Below are 21602 nucleotides of genomic sequence, written 5' to 3'. Positions count from 1 at the left end.
TGTGTGTGGCGGTCGGACCATAGAAAAGTGTACGCTCAACTGCTGTGCCTGCCCAGAGGAAAGAGAGAGAGCATCAGGATGCCATCGCTGTGCCCGCCAGCATTTCATGTGGGCCATGGGTAAGACACATGGAGACGTAGTCTAGGACTGGCTCTCAGTGGAGAGTCCGAAATGAGTGTGTGTGTGTGTGTGTGTGTGTGTGTGTGTGTGTGTGTGTGTGTGTGTGTGTGTGTGTGTGTGTGTGTGTGTGTGTGTGTGTGTGTGTGTGTGTGTGTGTGTGTGTGTGTGTGTGTGTGTGTGTGTGTGTGTGTAGGGACATGGTTGGTATTATTTGAAGGTTATCTGTGAACGCTTTTCCTGATAAGTGTGATACTTTTATGATATGTCAGCTCATAATGTTCTTGAAGTTTTAGCTAAGTCTTGGTGTGTGTGTGTGTGTGTGTGTGTGTGTGCAAGCTGACTCAGGGGTCTCAAGTGTCCTTGGGGTTTGTCAGGAAGCTGGGTCAGGTGATCAGCCAATCAGATGACAGGAATCAGACATTGTGGGGAATGTGTGTTTCCTAGATAACACAGACGAGGCAGACGTGCGGTGCTGCTGGATCATATTGTATTGGAGAGAGGCACCGGTCAGAAATATGAGCTTACTGTCCCACTTTTCAGAGCATTGCCATGGAAACAGTAGTGGCCCGGTTACGATAGTGTTGGACCGTGTGTCTGTATTTGTGTGTGTGATAGTCTGGAATGCCAAAGTGTCCTTAGCTGCTAAACAGCACATGTTTGCTTTGGTTGCCAGGGAGACAGTGGGATTAAGGTGAATTAGCAGACCATCATCCAGACTGGATATAATCTGAAACTCAAATCACACACACACACACACACACACACACACACACACACACACACACACACACAAACACTTGTGCACGCACGCAGGCACACACAAACACACACACAGACACACACACAGACACACACAGACACACACAGACACACACAGACACACACAGACACACACACACACACACACACACACACACACACACACACACACACACACACACACACACCACGTATCATCTAGATGGACACAGAGTGAGATATGAACATACTCCTATTACAAAACAGTGGTAGTTGTTGGTCTAAATTAGAGCAGGTTTCTAGGGTCAGATATGTAGGCCCTGAGTGTTGACAGGTGAAGTAAATGCAGGTAGTGAATGGGCTATAAACAGCAGGCCTGGACTATGAATAGCACAACAAGAATAGCTCTGTAAATAATGTTGTATTTACATGGCGGCTCAGAGCGTAAATAGAGCACTTACATTAGGTAAGCATGCTTACATAGGGTTATGCACATAGGAGGTTATTTGAGTGCTCTGTGTGTGTGTGTGTGTGTGTGTGTGTGTATGTGTGTGTGTGTGTGTGTGTGTTAGTGTGTGTGTCTGTGTTAAGCATTAGATATTCAGCAGAGGCCATGCTGCGAGTGCTTGTGTGGAAAGTGCCTCTGATCAGAAGGCCGCTGCTGAATCCTAGTAGCCCACCAATACACACACACACACACACACACACACACACACACACACACACACACACACACACATACACACACACACACACACACACACACACACACACACACACACAAATACGCCTATGTAGACCTACTCACATCCAAAAACACACTGTGAGTTTACCTATGACCTGCTTCCTGATATGGGAACATGAAAATAGCCACAAGCAGATCTGCATGTGGTATTCTTGGGCTTTCTATGGAATAATTAGACGTTAATGTTTCCTTAAATGGCTTCAGATGAGATCCAATTAAACCCTAATTACAGTTAATCATGGCCACCGTTCTGAGGGTTGCACTCACCGACTGCTGCCTGTGTTTGATTTTAGCTGGCACTAGAGAGACACCTCATGACCTTCCTATCGGAGGCCATAAACCTGTGTGATCTCTTGCCATAAGTGGACTTTTACGGCCTCCTCATCCTGAGGTTATGCACTTCAGAATCCCTCTACTGCGCACATTTCAGCCCCCATCAGCGAAATCTTTCATCAGCTGCTCAGGTGTCTGTGCCAGCCGTGTGTGTGTGTGTGTGCACGCCACGCGCACATCAGCACTTCTAGGAGACTCTTAAATACACTATTATCTCTGTGCGTCACGAGACAAGGAAGTCACCGGGTTTCTTGACAAAACATGTTGTCTTCGGGTGTGTGTGTCTGTGTGCCATGACCTGCTGAAGTTTGAGCACAGAGCGTTATGCCAATGCCAGTCATGTGTCTGGGATTACGCCCTCGCCTCAGCTGGCCAGGCACATATGGGTGTCTGAACTCACAGTGCATGGATCTTGCCAAACAGACTTGAGGGTTAGTCTGATCTGCTGTCAGATGGAGAGTGCTAGAGTGTATTTGTGCTTATATTTACGCGTCAGGCTTTTTAAATGCCTTTTGTCAGCATCATTTTATTTGAAAAAAAAAAACCTCCTTTCAGAACACAAGTCCTGTAATGTCAAAGATTTTGTAACACTAAAATCTTGACTTGACTTCAAGCCTTTCTGGTAATATTATGGTAATTTGAAGGAGTTCCAAAGTTCAAACTGGGTGCTCAAGTTGTTTTTCCTTGAGTTCTGTGACATCATTGTTACCATAACAGACTTAGAATGTTTATCATGATGTAATTGATGGTGCACACATTACTAGTGCCTGACTACCGGGAAATATTTTATTTATTGACATTTTGATGACATTCAACAGAACAATCAGCTGATCTTCTTTCATTCTTACCAATGTAGAGCAGTTTGCATTCAGTACTGAACACCACCATAAATATATCTGTAAATGTAATCCGCGTACAGCTGCCTGCCAGCAAGGTTGCTAACATTTGCTGCTCCTCTTCTTCAGGTTCTCTCTGGGGGCAGATCTCCATGGCCACGCCCTGTCGGCCGTGATTGGTGGGGAGGAGGAGCACTTTGAGGACTTTGGGGAGAGCAACACCTCCGACCTGCTCCTGGCCAATCACGAGGAGGGGAGACCGGGCCCTGAGGACGCAGGAGACCCAGAGCCACACCCTCACCCTGGCAGCCCCAAACTCTGCCCTCCCGTTCTGTCGCCCAGGTACAGAGATTACACACACACACACACACACACACACACACACACACACACACACACACACACACCATACGCTGAGGAGAAACGCAGATTGATGGACAGGTGTGGTTGAGCCAACAGAGAGTGCCCTCAACTGGCCCTGACATGGGCAAATCCCCCCGCCCTGGGGTTGGGAATTTAAAAATAAGACTAGTTGTGTGTGTGTGTGTGTGTGTGTGTGAGAAAGAGAGAGATTTTGTGAGAGAGGAGAGAGGGAGAACAAGTGTACACTTCCCATTTCCGAAACAATCCAGTAACCCTGCATTTATCTTTCCACTGTCTCTGCTTTGCCACATGAACCAGTTAATATGTATTGTCTTATCTTTGTTCTACCCCATTTAACACACACAAACACACACATACCCACTCACTCACACACACACACACACATACACCCACACCCACACCTGTGTTTTGTTCAGCCTGACTGTCCTTCACGCCGTGATAAAGGGAGATGGACAGGCCTGACACAGCAGATTGCTCTTTTTCCCTGACCAGCACAGCCTCCATCTCTCTTTCACACACACACACACACACACACAGTATATAGTGTATAATACAGACACACACATCGACCCACACGCATACTAAATGAGTTATGTAATAGAATGTCCCAAGACTTGCCCTGAAGTCAGTGCCAAGTACTCTGAATTTATAACGATCCAAGAGTTGAAATAAGGAGAGAGCAAAGTCCATCCCCTGAAATATACATAATATATTTCTGCACACACACACACACACACACACGCACACACACACACACGCACACGTACTGTCTTAGCCTATCAGTAGTGTGTTATAAGTCCAGTCAAAGCTGTTACGTATTCTGCTCCACACGCAGCACATCCACTGCACAGCACTTCAGTCTGCACTCTGTTCCTTAAACTACACTTTTAACCTTTCAACTTTCACCTTTGACCTCTCCCCAATTCTGCCTCTCCTGCATGCCTGACAGAATAACACTTGATTTCTCCCTTACTTTCTGTCCCTCTTGTTCTCTGTGATGAACACCAACACCGTTTTAAATGTCTTCCCTCTCTTTTTTCTCCTCTCCTTGGTCTCACTGCTTCCCTCCTCCTCCTCCTCCTCCTTCTCCCTGCATCCCTCGCTCCCTCTCTCTCTCTCACTCCTCCCCCTCTCCTGCGCGTGGTGTGTGTGGGCTGGGCCGGGGCCTCAGTGGCGGCGATGTGCCGGCCAGCCTGCAGGCCCTGCTGCAGTCCGAGGCGCTGGACTTCTTCTGCAGCCACTGCCACAAGCAGATCAGCAGGCTGGAGGACCTGTCCACCCGCCTGCACCTGCTGGAGATGAATAGGTAACACACACGCGAGACGCGCGGTGTGTGTGTGTGTGTGTGGGTTGGCGTAGTGTGGTGTCGTCGTGCTGTGGCGTGTTGAGGAGAAAGAGTGTGTTGGTGTGTGGACGATGCTGACACACGACGCCTCACAACAGTGCTCAACCTGAATCTGCACTGTATTGAAGCGCGTGTGTGTGTGTGTGCCTGTCTGAGTATGTGTGTGTAGTGTTTGTAGCATGCTGTTATAGCAGAGTGAGAGACTGAAGCACACATGGTATGATGGAACCTTAGGAAGAGAGTTCATCATCTTGTCTCCATAGCAAACCCATCAAACGGTTTGATGTTCTGCTGAAGTTGTGTGGAACGGTAAGGTCCAAACGGACATGTTCCAAAGGTTTCTTCAGAGAGCCCTCTCCAGGTTCCACCAAAGCCAGACGTGTTCCACTCCTCACCAGACAAATAGTGGCCATGTAGAGTGAAGATGCAGATAGATGCACTGCAGCATCTCTCTCTGTGTCTTTATGAGGGAGAAGAGCGTGAGATGAACAGAAGGACATTAAGATGATCTGTAAACTAGCATAACACACACACACACACACACACACTTAATCATTAGTCATCATCTCATTGCAGTGGCCCTGTGCCCATCCGTTAGTCTCAAACACCAACTGCCACCTGTGTGCCAGTGCGCCTCAGTGCCACCCTCCCACTGTGGGCACCCACGGAGGACTCTCGGGACGCTCAGAATGCCTGCAGTGCATTCTGGGTAGTTTTAAAGTCCCAGCTGAGTCATAACAGAAGACTTTTATGTCTGAGGCCAACAAGTGCTAGATTAGGACAACAACCAATTTATTTGAGAGTGATTTTTGTCAAGTAGTGTTCTAATTTCATTGAAACCCCCCAAAAAAGGTAGGTTTTACAAGCTGGCGTGGCATTAACCTGACAAACAGCGGGATTCTGCTGTGTGGCACATATAGAGAGTTGAGTGTGCTTACTGTGCGTGTGTGTGTGTGTGTGTGTGTGTGTGGCCATATGCGTGTGGAGTGCTGTTCTGCTTAGCCGAGATTGTGTGTTGCGGGGCGGGGAGCAGAGGACATGGTCTCGGCCTCTCCTTCCTGTCCTCTCTTCCTCCCCATCACTCTTCCTGACCGCCGTGTGTTGTTTTTGTCTCGTCAGCTCCGGCAAGCGGCTGTCCAGCAAAAAAGCAGCGAGGTGAGACATTTCATTCCTGGCACTGACACATGAAAAAAAAAAAGAAAAAGAAAATGTGTAACATTTGTGGAGGAAAAGTCTTCTTCCTGTGTTTGCATGTAGAGTGTGTGTGTGTGTGTGTGTGTGTGTGTGTGTGTGTGTGTGTGTGTGTGTGTGTGTGTGTGTGTGGAGGATGTCAACTTGGTGTGTGTGTGTGTGTGTGTGTGTGTGTGTGTGTGTGTTCACATCCTCTCTCTCTGTCTGTTGCCAGGCTACTGCAGAACAGTGCTCTGGGTCTGGAGGGGATGGGAGACCTGAGACATGGCCTACTGGACCTCACAGACACAGACATCACTGACAAGGTACCATCTCCACCTCTCTGGCCTAACAGCACAGACAATGGGACCCATGACTAGGGTGAATGGTGTATAAATCTGTAGTACGCTGTATGGCAAGACTGCATAGAAAAATGCGTTTTAAAGCTTTTCACCATTTACTGCCTTGTACTACTTCCATTTGATCTTGGCTAGCTGGGAACAATCGGGGCCAGATGTACTAACGTTTTGCGCCCATTTCAGGCGTAACGTGCGCGTATAAACATGGGGAGGATATGTACAAACAAGCCGCAATGGGGGAAACGCGCAGACTGCCTGCCGTGGGAGCTGAAAATGGCTATTTGCGCTTTTCCGTGTCATGCATATTAATTCCTGGGCGGATCAGGTGAAAATGGGTGTAACGCGCAAGTACAGGGGAGGAGAGGTGCTAATAGCGATTGATTAAGTATTCCGCCAGATGTATGAAAACAGCGCACGTCTATTTTGCGTTGAAAAACTTCCGCCTTCTGAAAGCAGGTGTAATCCAGATTGCGGTTAAATGCGTCTATTAGAAAAACTTTTAGAGACAGCTGAATCAATATTCAGAGCATCCGTTTTCTTCATTGTACTATGTCAAAAGCAACCTTAACTTTAGTTTGCCTCTCTAAAATCGTATTTTCTCTTTCACGACATAGCCTACACTTCCCAATCTGTTAGACTAGGCATTAAATCATATCCCAAGTCTACATGCAGTAAATAGTTCAAGTATTTTTTTTAAGTGGATTTGAAGAACTACTAGGCCTACTCTGTCTGTCGCTGCTCGTTGACATCTCTTTGTATCATGTATGATCGCTAAACTTTGATTCTTTTTAATGTTGCAATATTCAACTGCGCTCGTTGTTCAGCTCTGCATGCGCAAATGGCGTGGTGCAGGGGGCGGGAACGGGCGGCAATGAACGCAGTTAACGTAATGAAGTGATAGCTTACTAAATTCCACGCAATATAGCAAAGCACAGCGTTTGCACTCTGCGCATACAAAAACTCGCTATTAGCGCTGTCTTAGTACATCTGGCCCTCAGTGTCATACTTAGACCAAAACAAAATCACTCACGTAGCTTAATCTAGCTGTCCATATGGCATTATTCAGGGCAGTGCATTCTGGTGGCAGGCCAACAGATCTCAAAGATGTATATGCCTCATGTATAACTGTGTGTGTGTGTGTGTGTGTGTGTCAGGTGCTGCTGCTGGAGCGGCGCGTGTGTGAGCTGGAGCAGGACTCGGCGCTGAGTGAGGAGCAGCACGGGCGTCTGCGGCAGGAGAACCTAACGCTGGTGCACCGGGCCAACGCGCTGGAGGAGCAGCTCAAGGAGCAGGAGCTGCGCGCCGACGACACGCTGCACACACACGCGCGCAAGCACCGCGACGCACAGGCCAAGCTGCAGCGCGAGAGGGACCTGGAGATAGAGAACCTACAGGCCAGGTCAGCACTCCCACTTTCTGTGTGTGTGTGTGTGTGTGTGTGTGTGGTTTTCACCAGGGTTTGGAGGATATCAACTTGGTGTGTGTGTGTGTGTGTGTGTGTGTGTGTGTGTGTGTGGTTGTTGCCACGGTTTGGAGGCTATAAACGTAGTGTGTGTGTGTGTGTGTGTGTGTGTGTGTGTGTGTGTGTGTGTGTGTGTGAGAGAGAGAGAGAGAGAGAGACCGAGAGAGAGTAATGTCACCATTATGTTAGGGTACAAGGCCATGAGTTACAGTCTCATTTGCTTACCTGTTGTCTAGTATTTGGTTGAGCTATGTACTGCCACCCTGTGGTGAGAAAAATAATTGCATTGTGTTTGTCTTCCACATACAGTATGCCGCCTGTGTAATGGCCCTTTAACTGTGGGTGTGCAGTTAGTCAGTGTTTGTGATTTGACTGTGTGTGTACATTTGTTACAGGTTGCAACAGCTAGATGAGGAAAACAGTGAACTGAGGTCATGTGTTCCCTGCCTAAGAGCGAACATTGAGAGACTGGAAGAGGTAAGACACACTCACTTCTTCCCTTACCTGATGGACACTTTTAACCGTTTGTCTTCAAATGCAGTACTAGAACGGATGTGTGTGTGTACTTCACAGTGTAGCTTTAACCAGTAGGGTGACATGGTCCAAAAGTCAAGAGGTGGACACCATTCATTTACCAAAAGTGCTCCCGAGCAATAACACTGCCACTGCCACTACTTGAACCACCGCTGCTACTTGTTTTAGTTTCATGGTTTTGATGTCATCGTTCTGTTGATTTGACCAATTTATAATGCTTTTTTGTTTGTATAGTGGGAAGATTTTGGTTTAAAGTCCTTCTTTCGTGATTAACCCTGTGCTTCCTCTCTCTCCGTCTCTCTCTCCCTCTCTCTCTCTCTCTCTCTCTCTCTCTCTCTCTTCCTCTCCCTCTCTCTCTCTCTCTCTCTCTCGCAGGAGAAGCGTAAGCTTCAGGACGAGGTGGAGGACATGTCAGAGCGGCTGAACGAGGAGCTGGACTCTCGCAGGAAAATGACAGACAAGCTGAGCCACGAACGCCACAACAACCAGAAGGAGAAGGAGTGCATGCAGGAGGTGAGGGGTCAAAGGTCACGGACACATCTATATACAGTATAAGCCACGGGGGTGGAGATTGATGTAAATGAACTGTATATAACATGATGGTACAGTCCTGTTTAGGAGATAACAGCCTCCTCTTTGGCTGATAAGGGTGCATGTATGTACTTTACAAATGGCATTCTGTGATTATTGGCACCTGATTAGTGTGTATCATATATACAATATCTTCCTTTGATCTTTTATCAGATTGTGTATGTGAGTGAGGTCATCTGTGTGTGTCTTTGCATGATTAATCATTGTCTTCCTGACAGAGTGTGCTTGAGTGTTAACTCTTTCTCTCTCTTTCTGTGTGTGTGTGTGTGTGTGTGTGTGTGTAGCTGATTGAGGACTTGCGTAAGCAGCTGGAGCACCTGCAGCTCTTCAAGTTGGAGATGGAGGCCAAGAGGGGCCGCTCCCCCAGCGCCGGCCTGCAGGAGTACAACACACGCACGCGAGAGCACGAGCTGGAGCAGGAGATCCGCAGGCTCAAACAGGTACACACACACACACACACACACACACACACACGCACACGCACGCACGCGCGCGCACGCGCACGCGCACACGCACACGCACACGCACACACACAAACACTGCACACGCAACCATGGTCTGAGAGAAAAGGAAGCCTTTAGGGTTAAACATTAATTTACATCATTCTAAAACAGATTCAATGGTCTAAACTAGATAATGTAACCTACTATCACAGTAACCACGGGCTTGGTGTATTCAGGATGGGTTAGAACTGGTATAGAGCGGATTACTCCTGGTGTGGCGATGTTTGTCAGTAGAGGCTCTTTATCTTCATCTCTTTATCATCTGCAGGATAACCGCAGTCTGAAGGAGCAGAACGACGAGCTGAATGGGCAGATTATTAATCTGAGTATCCAGGGCGCCAAGAGCCTGGTGTCAGAGTCCTTCTCGGAGTCGCTTGCCGCTGAGATCAACTCGGTGTCCCGCGGCGAGGTGAGAACACACACTCTGCACACACATACACACACATACACACACACACACACACACACACAGTCATGAGAACGTGAGAACACGCATTCACACATGTTCATGTTTCCCTTGCTTGGTACATGTTCAATCCGTAGCACCCATTGAAATCCTATTTGCTTGTGTGTGCAGTTGATGGAGGCCATCCATAAACAGAAGGAGATTAACTTCAGACTACAGGATTACATCGACCGCATCATCGTTGCTATCATGGAGTGCAACCCCTCTATCCTGGAGGTCAAGTAGACGCCCTGGTCACACCGTAGCGCCCCATCGCCACCTGCTCTACCAGACAGTCAGAGCATACTGGTTTCACTGGACATGGAGGACACAAAGAGATTAAAACTGTGGAGACGGATGAACTCTAGCATTATCACATATTACTGAAGACGAGTGTTAACTGTCAAAGCCATTGTGCGTGCATCGTGTGTGTGTGTATGTGTGTGTGTGTGTGTGTGTGTGTGAGAACGAATGCTGGTTCCTTTGACGTCCCTTTGTTTTGGGCTGAGGGGCCATAGTTTCCTCTCTCTCACTCTGTATGTGTGTGTGTGTGTGTGTGAGTTAGTCTGTCTTGTGATTGTGCCTTGCATGGAAGTGCAATACATCCATATCATTTTTATTAATAGATATCAAGCCCCCCCCCCCCTTCATCACACTGCAGTGGGACTGGCTGCTATTTAGAGTTTATCCCACATGAAGCATCCAAAGCAGTGTTGTGTGTGATTTCAGGCTCACTAACACACCGTTGGTCAGTGCTGAGAGTGTGAACGCGTCAGTCACACACACAACTCCAAGCACACCGTCACTTCTGTTTGCAGTGTTCATTTTAATCCCGGTTGAATCAGTCACGCCATTCCACCCGAGTGAGGGACCCGGTAGAGGAGACAGAGAGGTCCTGAGGGTAGAGGTTATCGGAGTGCTTGTGTGTTTGTTTGTTTGTTAATTCGTTTGTTTGTTTATCTTTTGAAGGGGGTTCCAGATGATTGTTATTATTCAGAAAGGATCACCTGTCATTATGTCATGTTCATGCACTGGTCTTCGGATTTTTTTTTTTTTTTAAAGTATATATTTATTTATTGCAATGAAGCGGATTTCAAGGGATCAAGCTGATGGCTAGCTGACATACTGAAACCAACAGCACACCTAGCCAACCCACCCAGACGACTGCTTCAATGCTGTTGCATAGACAAAAGCAAAGGCTTGTGGGTAGTGTAGTTTCAATCCTGCGTAGTTCTGCTGAGTGAAAGGAAGTGAGGTCTCTGACTGCACAGCCTGAGAGGAAAAAACAAACAATGGTGCGCTAAACTGATGAAGAGATACCTACACAGAGAGAGTGGTCAGCCTCTGTTCTCATTCCATTTCTCTTGCTTCGTCGGAGAAGATTGGAACAACAGGACTCTAACTGTTCTCTGAAGACGTGTGTATATTTGGAAATGAAGGACCAACACAACTCTGTGTCTGGAGAACTGTATATGTACATAAACATGCACAACCACACAACAAATGTGTGTGTGTGTGTGTGTGTGTGTGTGTGGGTGTCTGGGGAATGGTGAAGGAATCTGCTCTCAGCTGTGGTAAGCGCACATCCCAAACCAAAAGGCTCTGCACGCTCAGTCTCTCAGCCTGCCACCACACCTCCACCTGGCTCTGGAAGCTGACCTCTCAAAGGCCTTGGTTCAAACTGACTTCTGCCTGTAAAGTTTGTTTTCTAAATGCTGACAGTACTGTAGGTAGTTTTTTGTAGAAAAATGAGAAGGAATGAAAAGGTTTTTGTTTTGTTTTGTTTTGTTCGTTCTGTCTTCCTCTGGGATGACTGCATTCCTGTGTGACGTGTTCTCTACAGAATACCACACATATGTCACATGCTTGATAATGTGTAGATATTTATTCTTTGAACCATGTGGCTTGCTCAATCTAACCGCCAGTTTCAAAAGCCCTGGCTTTCCGTGCTCTGAGGGAACTTTATTTCCTTGTCTGTATCAAGCAGACAGGAATAATGATGAGGGAATTGACCCCCTATTTGTTCATGTCTGGGAATGCTATTGTTCAAATGGAGTCTCCCATGTGAGATTGCTCTTGTCCTGACACCCTTTAGATCACTGGTTTTGCACTTCTGCACTCATTGGGCCTACCCCTTGCTCCCACCTGAATGGTTTAATCCCGAGCCCTTGATTGGTTGGGCTGTGGAGGATGTGTCCATTGTGGCTTAAGGTTAGGGGTCTTGCAGAGGACCACAGGGTTACACCTGATGCACTTTAACGAAGAAGAAAATGAAGAGAGAAAAAAAAGACATCTTCAACAAGTCTGTTTCCATGGCAACCAAAGAGTGTGCGCAAAAGGCTCAAAGCCTGGTTCCTCACTCAGCTTTTCTTGCTCTGACAGGACTGTGTGTGTGTTTGTGTGTGTGCCACTTCCATCTTATGTTGAGTCACTCTGAGCGTGCACACTCTCACACACACACTCCACATTCTGTTCAGTTCTAAATATATGATGTAAATATGCGAATAAATGAACTTGTTCTTTTGTGGACTCACACCTTAGCTTCCAAAGATGCAAGAATAGAGCTCACTACTGGAGAACTCAACCTGCCACTCCAAATACACAAACAAACAAAAAAACAAAACAAAAACAGCTAATAAGCAAATATAAACACATAATCTCATTGTAATGAAGGATTGAATTGTAAAGTGAAGTTTATTACCATTGTGAAGGACACATGTATAAAGGCTAAGATCAGTATTGTAGATGTAACACTTATTGTTTGGGGAATTATAGATTTTCAAGTAAAATTCTGTAAAGATGATATCTGAAATAAAAATAGAGAGAAATAAATCAAATTGAAATAAATGATGCGTTGTTTTTTTTGGTTTTTTTTTTTTTTGCTGTATAACACCAGTCTCTCATCAATGAAACAGCAGTATACTGAGCAAAAGTAGAGAACTGGGGAAAGGTTTGTGTACCTCTGGAGACTGGACTGTTCACAGCTGTCCCCAAAATGTGTTGGATTCGCAAAACACATGCGCTGGCCATACTTCTTGCCTGTGTACTCTATATCATTGTCATATTGCAGTTGTCTACATTGTAAACATATGTGAAGCAAACATCAAGCTAAGATTAGAACAATTGACAGGAATATTGGAGGCTGTCATTTCTACATTTCTTCACAAATCACTCTGTAGCCTACAAGACATGACAAAAACTGCATCTGCCTCTCTTCTTTCTCTCCAGTAGGTTGGCAGAAGATTTTAACAAAATATTTTTGTTGGATCATTTTGTGTTGAAGTGTCTTTGAGTCCATGGCAAAAACTGCATCTGCCTTTTCTTCAGTAGATTGGCATTGGCATGGTTGGTAGGCTATAGGCAGCAGTGTAGCCTACAGCTAAGGTCATAAAACACTTCTAGAAGATTTTAACAAAATGTTTATGGATCATTTTATGTTGAAGTACCTTTGAGTCCATGTCCTTAAGTGTCCTCTACAGAGAGGGTTAAAGTGAATCTCTAGTCTAGTGCCATCTTAATTTTACAGAGGATGCAGTTGTCATGGCAACAGTGGCGCCAGAATGTTGATTTGTATTATTAGAATAATGAAAAGCAGATATTCTAAAGAGCTCCGCTTTAAGATTTTTAATAATAATAAAAAAGAATAGGCCAGCAGCTACCAGGAACAATTTGATCCTCTGCTTGCACACTAAACACTGACCTTTAAATGTCTTATTTATTTACGGACCCTAACTCCAACAGTAAGTCGGCCTAAAATTGAATATTTCGGCCAAATAATGTCAATTTCAGCAGCAGTGCATCGCTGTTAATTGTAAACTATAAAGAGCTAAACTTATCTTGTATGAAGCTGTAGGAAAAATCAAACACTCCGACATTGTTGCCTGTAGTGTTAAATAATAGGCCTAATGCTTCTTGTCTAGGACCAGTGTTTGGACCAACATCTGCACCACAAATGCCTTCAAAATCCTGTGACCTGGGCAGTGGAGAAGCCGTGACCCTGACGCAGAAGCCAATACAATCTCAAGCAGCAGTTTATCAGCTGTCCTCTCAAGAATGTATGCAGTGTTATCAAGATCAATGTGGTGATGCCCCTTTCTATGACCACCCACATTACAGACTGCAGTATAACGTTATCCCTCAAAGTTCCCTATGGTGTTCTACGGGGGAACTTCCTCCTCCTCCAGGATTACTGCCAGACGACGTGTGCCCAGTTATGGTGTCCATGGTGGTGGCCGGTATTCCCGTCGTACCAGCGGGAGATGGGACATTCGGTAAAGTTTTGGCAGCCGCTCATCGTTTCATACGATTTGAGCGGTCGGGGCGTCACATCAGAAACAGTCCCTCTGCAACACCTGCTGCTCACTTCTCTGCATATCAACACAGCGGGATCAGACACAATGAAATAAAACGGTTTTAAATTCATCAATGAGACTTTGATCATCAATTTGATTCAAATGTCTATTCGTTGATATGATTGTAGTTTTGATGATTCCTTTTGCTTAGCATTTGTTGTTCCCATGGGTTTTGTTTCAGAACGGATTCAGTTTTCAGAACACCGTGTGATGGCGGCGCACTGTCCGCACAGCGTTGTTGATGCTCTCTTGACTGAGCATTGATTAGATTCATGAGAAGGAGCTTGGATGTAAAATATACTATTCACAGAACATGGAATAGTCTTGATGCAGTTGGGCCAGTATATGAGGAAATACATGAAGTGATTTCAGGTCAGCACAAAACTCATTAGCTAACGCTAGCTCGCTTTCTGTGGTGCACTGGCTTGTGTTGTCTTGAGGCTTGAGCTCATGCGTCTGTCAGTCCTTTAAGATTAAGAAACCCATTTCTTTTACTGTTTCGGGCAAGCCAGCTCACTACTTTGGTGTTAAGCTTATGATGTGTTCAATTTCAAAGGCTGGGGAATTCGTATTTAGCTGTCGCTTGCTTGGCAGTCTCACTAACGGTATAATTTCAATTCTCACCCTTGCATATTGTCACAAGCATGGAGGCGGAGGTCCGATTGGAGATCACTCAGCACATACGGACTGTGACATTATCACGGGAAACGGAAAATGTCTTCGATGCACTGCGAGCACTGTCGGGCTACCTGGGTGACAGTTGCAGTGTCAGGGCGGAGTTCTGCCGGGTTTTCTACACACCCTTACTACAGGGTTTGGTGAATGGACTTAGTTCTGACTGGTTCCATAATTTGCCAGGACCACAACGAACTGAACTGTGGGATAACTTTTTCCTTCGTGGTCCCCCTGATCAAGCTCTACTGACACTTCTGGATGCCATTACCTCAAGCGAGTATGTGTTATGTGTATTAAATAAATAAATGTTTGCCCCTGATGTGTTTGCATGAACTGTGCAATGAACTTGTGTTTGCCCGTATTAGTGTACATAGGCAGACAAGCTAGCACACTGGTGCCTCTCTGAGAGTGATAGAGTAATGCAATAATATGATGGTGTGCTTCAGCCCCAGCGCAGGTCTGGAGCATCTGGTGTACGTGCTGGAGCAGTTCCTGAGCACAGGGTGCCTAGAGGTCCTGCTGTGGTCACGATGTGAGGGTCGCGGCATGGCGGACTCACTACAGGTAAGAGAGGTGCTGCTGGGGAGACTGGTGGGGCTCCCAACTCTCACCGCCAACAAACTCCAAACAAAAACACCCCCAGCATTCATGCCACAGCAGTATTGCACCCACCTGGCCAACACTATCCTCAGTGTACTGGAGAAAACCTGCAAGGCCCTGAGAGGTAACTATGACTCTGCACATAGTGTGCATCTTTAATATTATTTTCTAAGATGTTATGCGGTAGTCTGCTATTGGTTCTTCAACTCAACATAGACTGAGGTGTTTGCGTTTGTGTCTGTGCAGGTGGGCAGGACTGCTCTTTGGGTTTTGTGGGTCAGGTCCTGGGAAAGGCATGTGCACAGGGTCATACTGGTGAGTTTCCCCCCCTCATTGTTAATCTGTGTGGTGTGCAGCTAATTCAAATGTCAAGAATTATATTTCATTTCCCATCTGATCTGAATGCAGTTAAACTTGCACATAGTTTTGTGAAGGGCTGTATCAACTAGTGAACATTGTTTTGTGTGTGTGTGTGTGTGTGTGTGTGTGTGTGTGTGACCAGCATTGCTCTTCAGGACGCTGGCCCCTCGTCTAAGCGCTCACACACTCTCTGATGCTCTGTGGCGGCGAGTGAGCGTCAAGCTGCTGGAGAATATTCCAGATCGCTGGATGGAAGCCGTGGTCACAGGACTTGTGCAAGCAGTCAATGGGTGTGTGTGTGTGTGTGTGTGTGTGTGTGTGTGTGTGTGTGTGTGTGTGTGTGTCTGTGTGTGTCTGTGTGTGTCTGTGTGTGTGTGTGTGTGTGTGTGTGTGTGTCTTTGTCTCTGTCCCTGTGTAAGCATAACAGTTGTAATTTTGTCATCTGCAACAGCCCTGAAACCCTGTCCAGGATTATGGGCAACATAGTGCTAAAGAATCCGAAGGCGAAGTTTGTTATCACTCACAAATTCCTGCTGCTGCAGTACCATCACAAGGTGGGTAGTAATACATACTAGATGATCTCAAGCAGCCCTTTTCAGTCTCACTTATGGAATGCATTCAGTAGAATTCTCAAATCTGTCTCCATTCCACTCTGTCCTTCCAGGATTGTGTGTTGAGGACTTTGCTTGGTTATCTAGCGCAGGATGAAGAGCGTCGACCTCTCCTTGCACAGGTATTGACTCCTTGTGAGTGCATGTCTGTGTCGTTCAGTATTTACACCCACATAATGCACCATATGACCATGCGGGGATGTGCCTGTGTGCAGGTGCTGCGGGCGCTGTGCCAGGCGTGGAGTAACAGCAGTGCAGTCAAGCACACCACCGTTGAGCAGCAGCTGTATGTGAGCAAAGCTCTGCTGCTGGCTTTGAGTCTGATGAAACCTCCAGAGATAGAGCAGCAGCAAGAGGGTAACAAACACACACACTCACTCCCACACACACAAAAACCTGCACCCACACACAAAAGCACATACACATGATATGCAGGAGTTGTACTTGTATGTTAAGTGTATACGTCTAAAGTTGTCTTTGTCTGTGTTCAGTGCTTCGTCAGTGCATGTTGAGTGGTATGCAGTGCCATTTGGACAGCAGTGTGCTGCGTGTGCGCCGGATTGGAATGGTGGTGGGAGAGTCCATCAGTCAACACATGGACACAGCCACCGCACGCCTCTCCTTTCAGGTAACCTTTCATCTGAAATGGTTACACATTAGGAAATAAATTAACAAGATGGTGTGCTACTCATATCAGTCAATGTTGTCTCTGTGTAGTTGTTAGTTGATAAGTGTTGACAATAATAACAGTAATCATAAATCTGTTTTTGCTTTTTGCTTCCCATTAATTGATGAAATAGTCCTACTTAGACTAGATAAGCCTGGCAGTCACATTGGTAGAATATATGTGGAAATGGCCCTAGAATGTACAGTGTGTCTAAATGTGTGATGAGGATTCTGAAGTGTTTTTGTCTGTGGATAACAGTATGAGCATGACGATGAGACCAAAGCCCTTCTGGAAATAATGAAGCCAGCTGAAATAAAACCAGAACCCAGGTAGACTCAATAAACATGTTTCATGTATTTGCTTGCACATAGCCGGCAGAAAGTGCATGCATTAATACTGCACTACAGCATTGCCTGAACTCCACAATACACCTCTTGTTCATGGAGAATCTACAGGAAACTACTGCTAGCTTCATGTTGCTTTCTGAAATCATATTATATTTAACACGCGTGAATAGAATTGGGTTAAACACCATACAGAATTGGGTTGAATTCTTGGTTTATTTGTGTAGCACTGGTTGTCATTTTCATGTTTTTGCAGTCCTGAGCCAGAGGTAGATGTGAAGAGTAGTCCTGAGCCTGGAAGGGACATGAGGAGTTCATCACCTCCACACCCATCTAAGCCTGCAGCACAGCCAGACTCAGATCTGGATAGGTAAGTCCCTGTGTTGGTAGAGCTCTATACTCGGCCTTTGCTGGTGGCGATACATGAAACCAGTTCCTAGGTCTTTCAGTTTCCTCTGTACTGCTTGGTTTGTTTTCCTCTCATTCCTTATCTCTCTCCCTTTTGTGTCGGCAACCAGCTGGACATGTCTTCAGAATAATTAGAGAAACAATGTTCTCTTTTCAGTGATGATGAGCTGACTCCTTATGACATGTCAGCTGATGAGGTGCAGCAGAAGTGTCCTCCGCCACGCTATCTCCGCGACTGCCTGGACGGTGAGTTCACTTCATGATTACTTTAGCCATTGTGCACTTCATTTGACAGCAAGTCAGTTTGGTATCATTGTCTCAGATATGCATCACTGTATCGTAGGATTGAACTGGATGTGTGTGGATTTTGTTTGCAGGTTTGCTGACCTCTGAAGACCCAGAGCGTGTGAGTGCGTGCTTACAGGCCGCAGATGGCCTTGTGAGAAGGCACGTAAGCACCACAAAAGAGGTCAGATCAAAAGACAACTCGTATATGAGAATAAAATATGAATAAGTGTATTATGACAACAAATGAATAAGTGGATGACCAAAAGCAATACCAATTCTTTGATAGTGCTTGAGTCATGATAGTGGAATATAATGTGTTGTCATTCCTGTAGGTCAGTGTGGACTTCAGTAAGGTGCTGTTGCACATGGAAGACAAGTACAGCAACCCCAGCTTCCTCTTTCATCGCCAGAGAGCCATGGTGGCTCTCGCTGTTACTGACCCTGTACCTGTAAGTTAGCTTCCGTTGCACCTGCTTGGTCTCCATGCACACATCTCTTGCTGGGTTTGTTGGCTGGACTTCTCTCTTTCCCTCCATGTCTCTAGGTGGCAGAGTACCTGACCACAGAGTTCTACTCGCTGAACTACAACCTGCGCCAACGCCTGGATATGCTAGAGGTCAGATAGCACCACTAATCTACAGTTGTACATTAGTATATATTTTATATTTTGTCTACATGATCTACATGCTCATAACAAAGGTAGATACAATAGTGGTTATGTGGACTGTGTGGCAGATCAAATGTTCCACTCAATAGGTAAATATTTAAAAATTAAAAGGCAGGAATCCCTTTTTGAAAGAATGAGATTATATGAAGTTGTTTCTTTTAACAGGTGATTGCTCTGACTGCCCAGGAGTTGTCTCAGCCAGTCTCTAACAAGAGTGTGGCCACTTCTGCGGTTGCTCTGGTGACGCCACTGGAGCCAATGAATGACCTGAAGCACTGGAGGCAGGTGGTGGATGAGCGCATCAAAAGTAAAACCAGACGATTCTGCAAGGTAAGTGTGTATGTATGTGTGTGTGTGTGGGGGTGTATCTGTGTCTGTGTCTCTGTCCATCTTTCTGTGTTTCTCTTTCTCTCTGTATGTCTTATTGTGATTGTCACTGATTCATTTTGTGTTTTCTACAGGGACCATCTCAACCACCACCTAAAGCGTCCCCAAGCCTCTATGCTCCTGTGGCTGGCTACTTCTTCTTTCCACTGCTCAAGAGCTATGACCGGTGTGTGACTGGGACTGAGACCTTTTTAATTAAAATGTGGATGTATAAGGGACTTTAATCATTGCTTTATTGCATATTGACACAAACAAGTATTTGGTCTCCAGCCGTTGATGTCTCTTAAACAGGGGTCCGTTTCCCAAAAGCATAGATGCTAACTACTGTATGTGAGTCCGTAGATTTGAGTTACGCATGCACAAACACTTACGCTTCATGTTGTCACACATTTTATTTAAAAATAAGAGCATATTTAGTAGCTCTTGTGACTGAAATACGACCGCATATCATATCAACACCGACTTCCTGTATTTACGTGGGACTCAAATATGGTTGACTCACATTTGGCAGTGATGCTGCCATGGATGCACTGTAGTTAGCAACTATGCTTCAGGGAAACGGAGCCCAGTGTAGTCAAGATGTATCAATACAACAATCAACACAATATACACTATATACTGTAAGTATTCGCTCACCTGCCTTGACCCCCCTAATGACTTAAGTGATATCCCATTCTTAATCCATAGGGTTTAATATGACGTTGGTCCACCCTTTCCAGCTATAACAGCTTCAACTCTTCTGGGAAGGCTTTCCATAAGGTCTAGTAGTGTGTTTTTTGGCCATTCTTCCAGAAGCGCATTTGTGAGGTCACACACTGATGTTGAATGAAGAGACTGGCTCTGAGTTTCTGCTTTAATTCATCCCAAAGGTGTTCTATCGGGTTGAGGTCAGCACTCTGTTGATGACTGTGCACCAGTGCACAAAGCAAGGTCCATAAAGACATGGATCTCAGAGTTTGGTCTGGATGAACTTCACTGGCCTGCACAGAGTGCTGACCTCAACCCGATAGAACACCTTTGGGATGAATTAGAGCGGAAACTGAGAGCCAGTCGCCTTGTCCAACATCAGTGTGTGAGCTCACAAATGCACTTCTGGAAGAATGGCCAAAAATTCCCATAAACACACTCCTAAACCTTATGGAAAGCCTTCCCAGAAAAGTCAAAGCTGTTACAGCCTGAAAGGGTGGACCAACGTCATATTAAACCCTACGGATTAAGAATGGGATGTCACTTAAGTCATTAGGGGGGTCAAGGCAAGTGACCCAATACTTTTGGCAATATAGTGTAGATATAAGATTTAAACAATATACAATACAATAAAGATAATGTGGACAGTACACAACATACAAAAACATTTACATATTATTTTCAGCCAGGACACACGTGGCTAATAATAGTAAGTTGTCTTCACTCTCGTGTGGAATGTGCTTTGGTGAGGCAACTGTTCAATACCATTATTTAATGATTACGATTACAGGCCACAGGTGACCTTTGACCTGATGGGGAGTGACCACCTGGTGCTTGCACAGCTGCTTAGCACTCTGGGACTGCTTATGCATCTAGCCATTCATGCACCGGTGTGTACACACATACACTTACACACAGACGCTCTTAAATCATACACAACAAGCTCAACTTCCTCCTTGCCCAAAGTGGTTGAACAATTATCTTTTTGGTTTGGTGTGTGAAGGTGGCCACTCAGATGGGAAAGGCACTGCTGGACTTTGTGTGGGCATTACGTTTCCACTGTGACCAGTGAGTAGTTCGCTCAAAACCCTAGTGATAAAAGTGAAAATGTTTTGTTTTGTCTAATGCTATTCATTTCTTTGTCTTTCTGAGGTCTGTGCGGCGGGGTGTGTTGATGTGTGTGTGCGCTGTGTTCTTGGCCATGCCGAGCCAGAGTCTCCTCCAAGAACTGAGTGAAGACCTAATGGACACAAGAGCTTGGCTCGCAGGTTTGTACAAGAAAACACTACCAACTAGTATGTATGCTGTACATACATACCTATGTGATGATGTGCTTTATCGATGTGATCATTTCATGTGTCTGTGTGCACTGTAGAGGTGGCAGAGACGGACGTTGATGCTGATTGTCGGAACTTGGCAGTACAGTGCCTGGTGCTGCAGGAGAGGAGCTTGAAGAAAGAACTTAATGCAGAAACACAAAAATAACTATGAACAGATTTTTGACTTGGATTCAGACATAACACAACAGAATTGTTTGCTTCATGGGGACTTTGTAGGAAAACTGTTCTTGCTCATGCTAAGATATATCATTTCATCACATGTATTCACTGGGTGAATACAATGAAAATAAATAAAGTGACTTTTTTTAAAAAAGAAGAAGAAGAAACAATGCTCGTTCCTTTTCTATATTATCTTTTTATTATAATGCTCTCCATACTATTCAACAGGGCAGTCATCAGGAGGAAAAACACAGATCTGACATTGTTTATGGTAGCTCATATAAAGCAGTATTTGTGGAGAATGGGTGCGCACATCCAAAACATATTTTCACAGGTGCCAAAACATGTCCGAGAGAGGAGATGGTCTGCACACTATATGAGTTCCAATACATATTTTATTTTCTCTACAAAGGCAATGTGTTCAAGCCTGATGATGAAGATCTTTTGAGACTGAAACGTCACCTTTTTAGAGAAAATAAAGCACTGTATATC

General features: G+C 45.5%; 2 protein-coding genes across 3 annotated transcripts in view; both read left to right on the top strand.

Annotated features, from left to right (window-relative positions):
- rab11fip3 (RAB11 family interacting protein 3 (class II)) overlaps positions 1–12412 on the top strand; it is a 30893-nt gene extending 18481 nt beyond the window's left edge. Inside the window, exons 5-14 of one of the 2 annotated variants that reach the window (XM_062526444.1) lie at positions 2902–3114; positions 4328–4462; positions 5621–5656; positions 5907–5997; positions 7185–7429; positions 7888–7969; positions 8402–8539; positions 8902–9057; positions 9389–9529; positions 9698–12412. In XM_062526444.1, coding sequence (XP_062382428.1) covers positions 2902–3114; positions 4328–4462; positions 5621–5656; positions 5907–5997; positions 7185–7429; positions 7888–7969; positions 8402–8539; positions 8902–9057; positions 9389–9529; positions 9698–9811 — 1351 coding nt within the window. In that variant the 3' untranslated portion in view covers positions 9812–12412. The remainder of the gene's footprint in view (positions 1–2901; positions 3115–4327; positions 4463–5620; positions 5657–5906; positions 5998–7184; positions 7430–7887; positions 7970–8401; positions 8540–8901; positions 9058–9388; positions 9530–9697) is intronic. The other variant, XM_062526445.1, reaches the window with a different exon arrangement.
- An 806-nt stretch (positions 12413–13218) lies between these two features.
- Positions 13219–21267, top strand: telo2 (TEL2, telomere maintenance 2, homolog (S. cerevisiae)). Its single transcript, XM_062526442.1, has 23 exons — positions 13219–13305; positions 13486–13836; positions 14099–14289; positions 14561–14869; positions 15039–15316; positions 15439–15507; positions 15695–15842; positions 16004–16106; positions 16217–16285; positions 16379–16520; positions 16655–16791; positions 17089–17159; positions 17431–17544; positions 17740–17828; positions 17960–18051; positions 18203–18319; positions 18415–18486; positions 18703–18867; positions 18999–19090; positions 20402–20501; positions 20615–20679; positions 20764–20879; positions 20987–21267. The coding sequence occupies exons 4-23, from the start codon at positions 14562–14564 to the stop codon at positions 21094–21096; spliced, it is 2457 nt and encodes an 818-aa protein (XP_062382426.1). The 5' UTR covers positions 13219–13305; positions 13486–13836; positions 14099–14289; position 14561; the 3' UTR covers positions 21097–21267.
- Positions 21268–21602: the final 335 nt, after the last annotated feature.

The sequence above is a fragment of the Sardina pilchardus genome, chromosome 22, assembly GCF_963854185.1.
Source record: "Sardina pilchardus chromosome 22, fSarPil1.1, whole genome shotgun sequence".
In the NCBI taxonomy this organism is placed as follows: Eukaryota; Metazoa; Chordata; class Actinopteri; order Clupeiformes; family Clupeidae; genus Sardina; species Sardina pilchardus.
This window is presented reverse-complemented; position numbering and strand designations above follow the sequence as displayed.

Excerpts from the sequence above, each read along its gene's own strand:
- telo2 (XM_062526442.1), top strand. The coding sequence starts at position 14,562 with ATGGAGGCGGAGGTCCGATTGGAGATCACTCAGCACATACGGACTGTG. Across the intron at positions 16,107-16,216 it reads TGCTGCAGTACCATCACAAG|GATTGTGTGTTGAGGACTTT; the intron begins GTGGGTAGTAAT and ends CTGTCCTTCCAG. Across the intron at positions 17,160-17,430 it reads GAAATAAAACCAGAACCCAG|TCCTGAGCCAGAGGTAGATG; the intron begins GTAGACTCAATA and ends ATGTTTTTGCAG.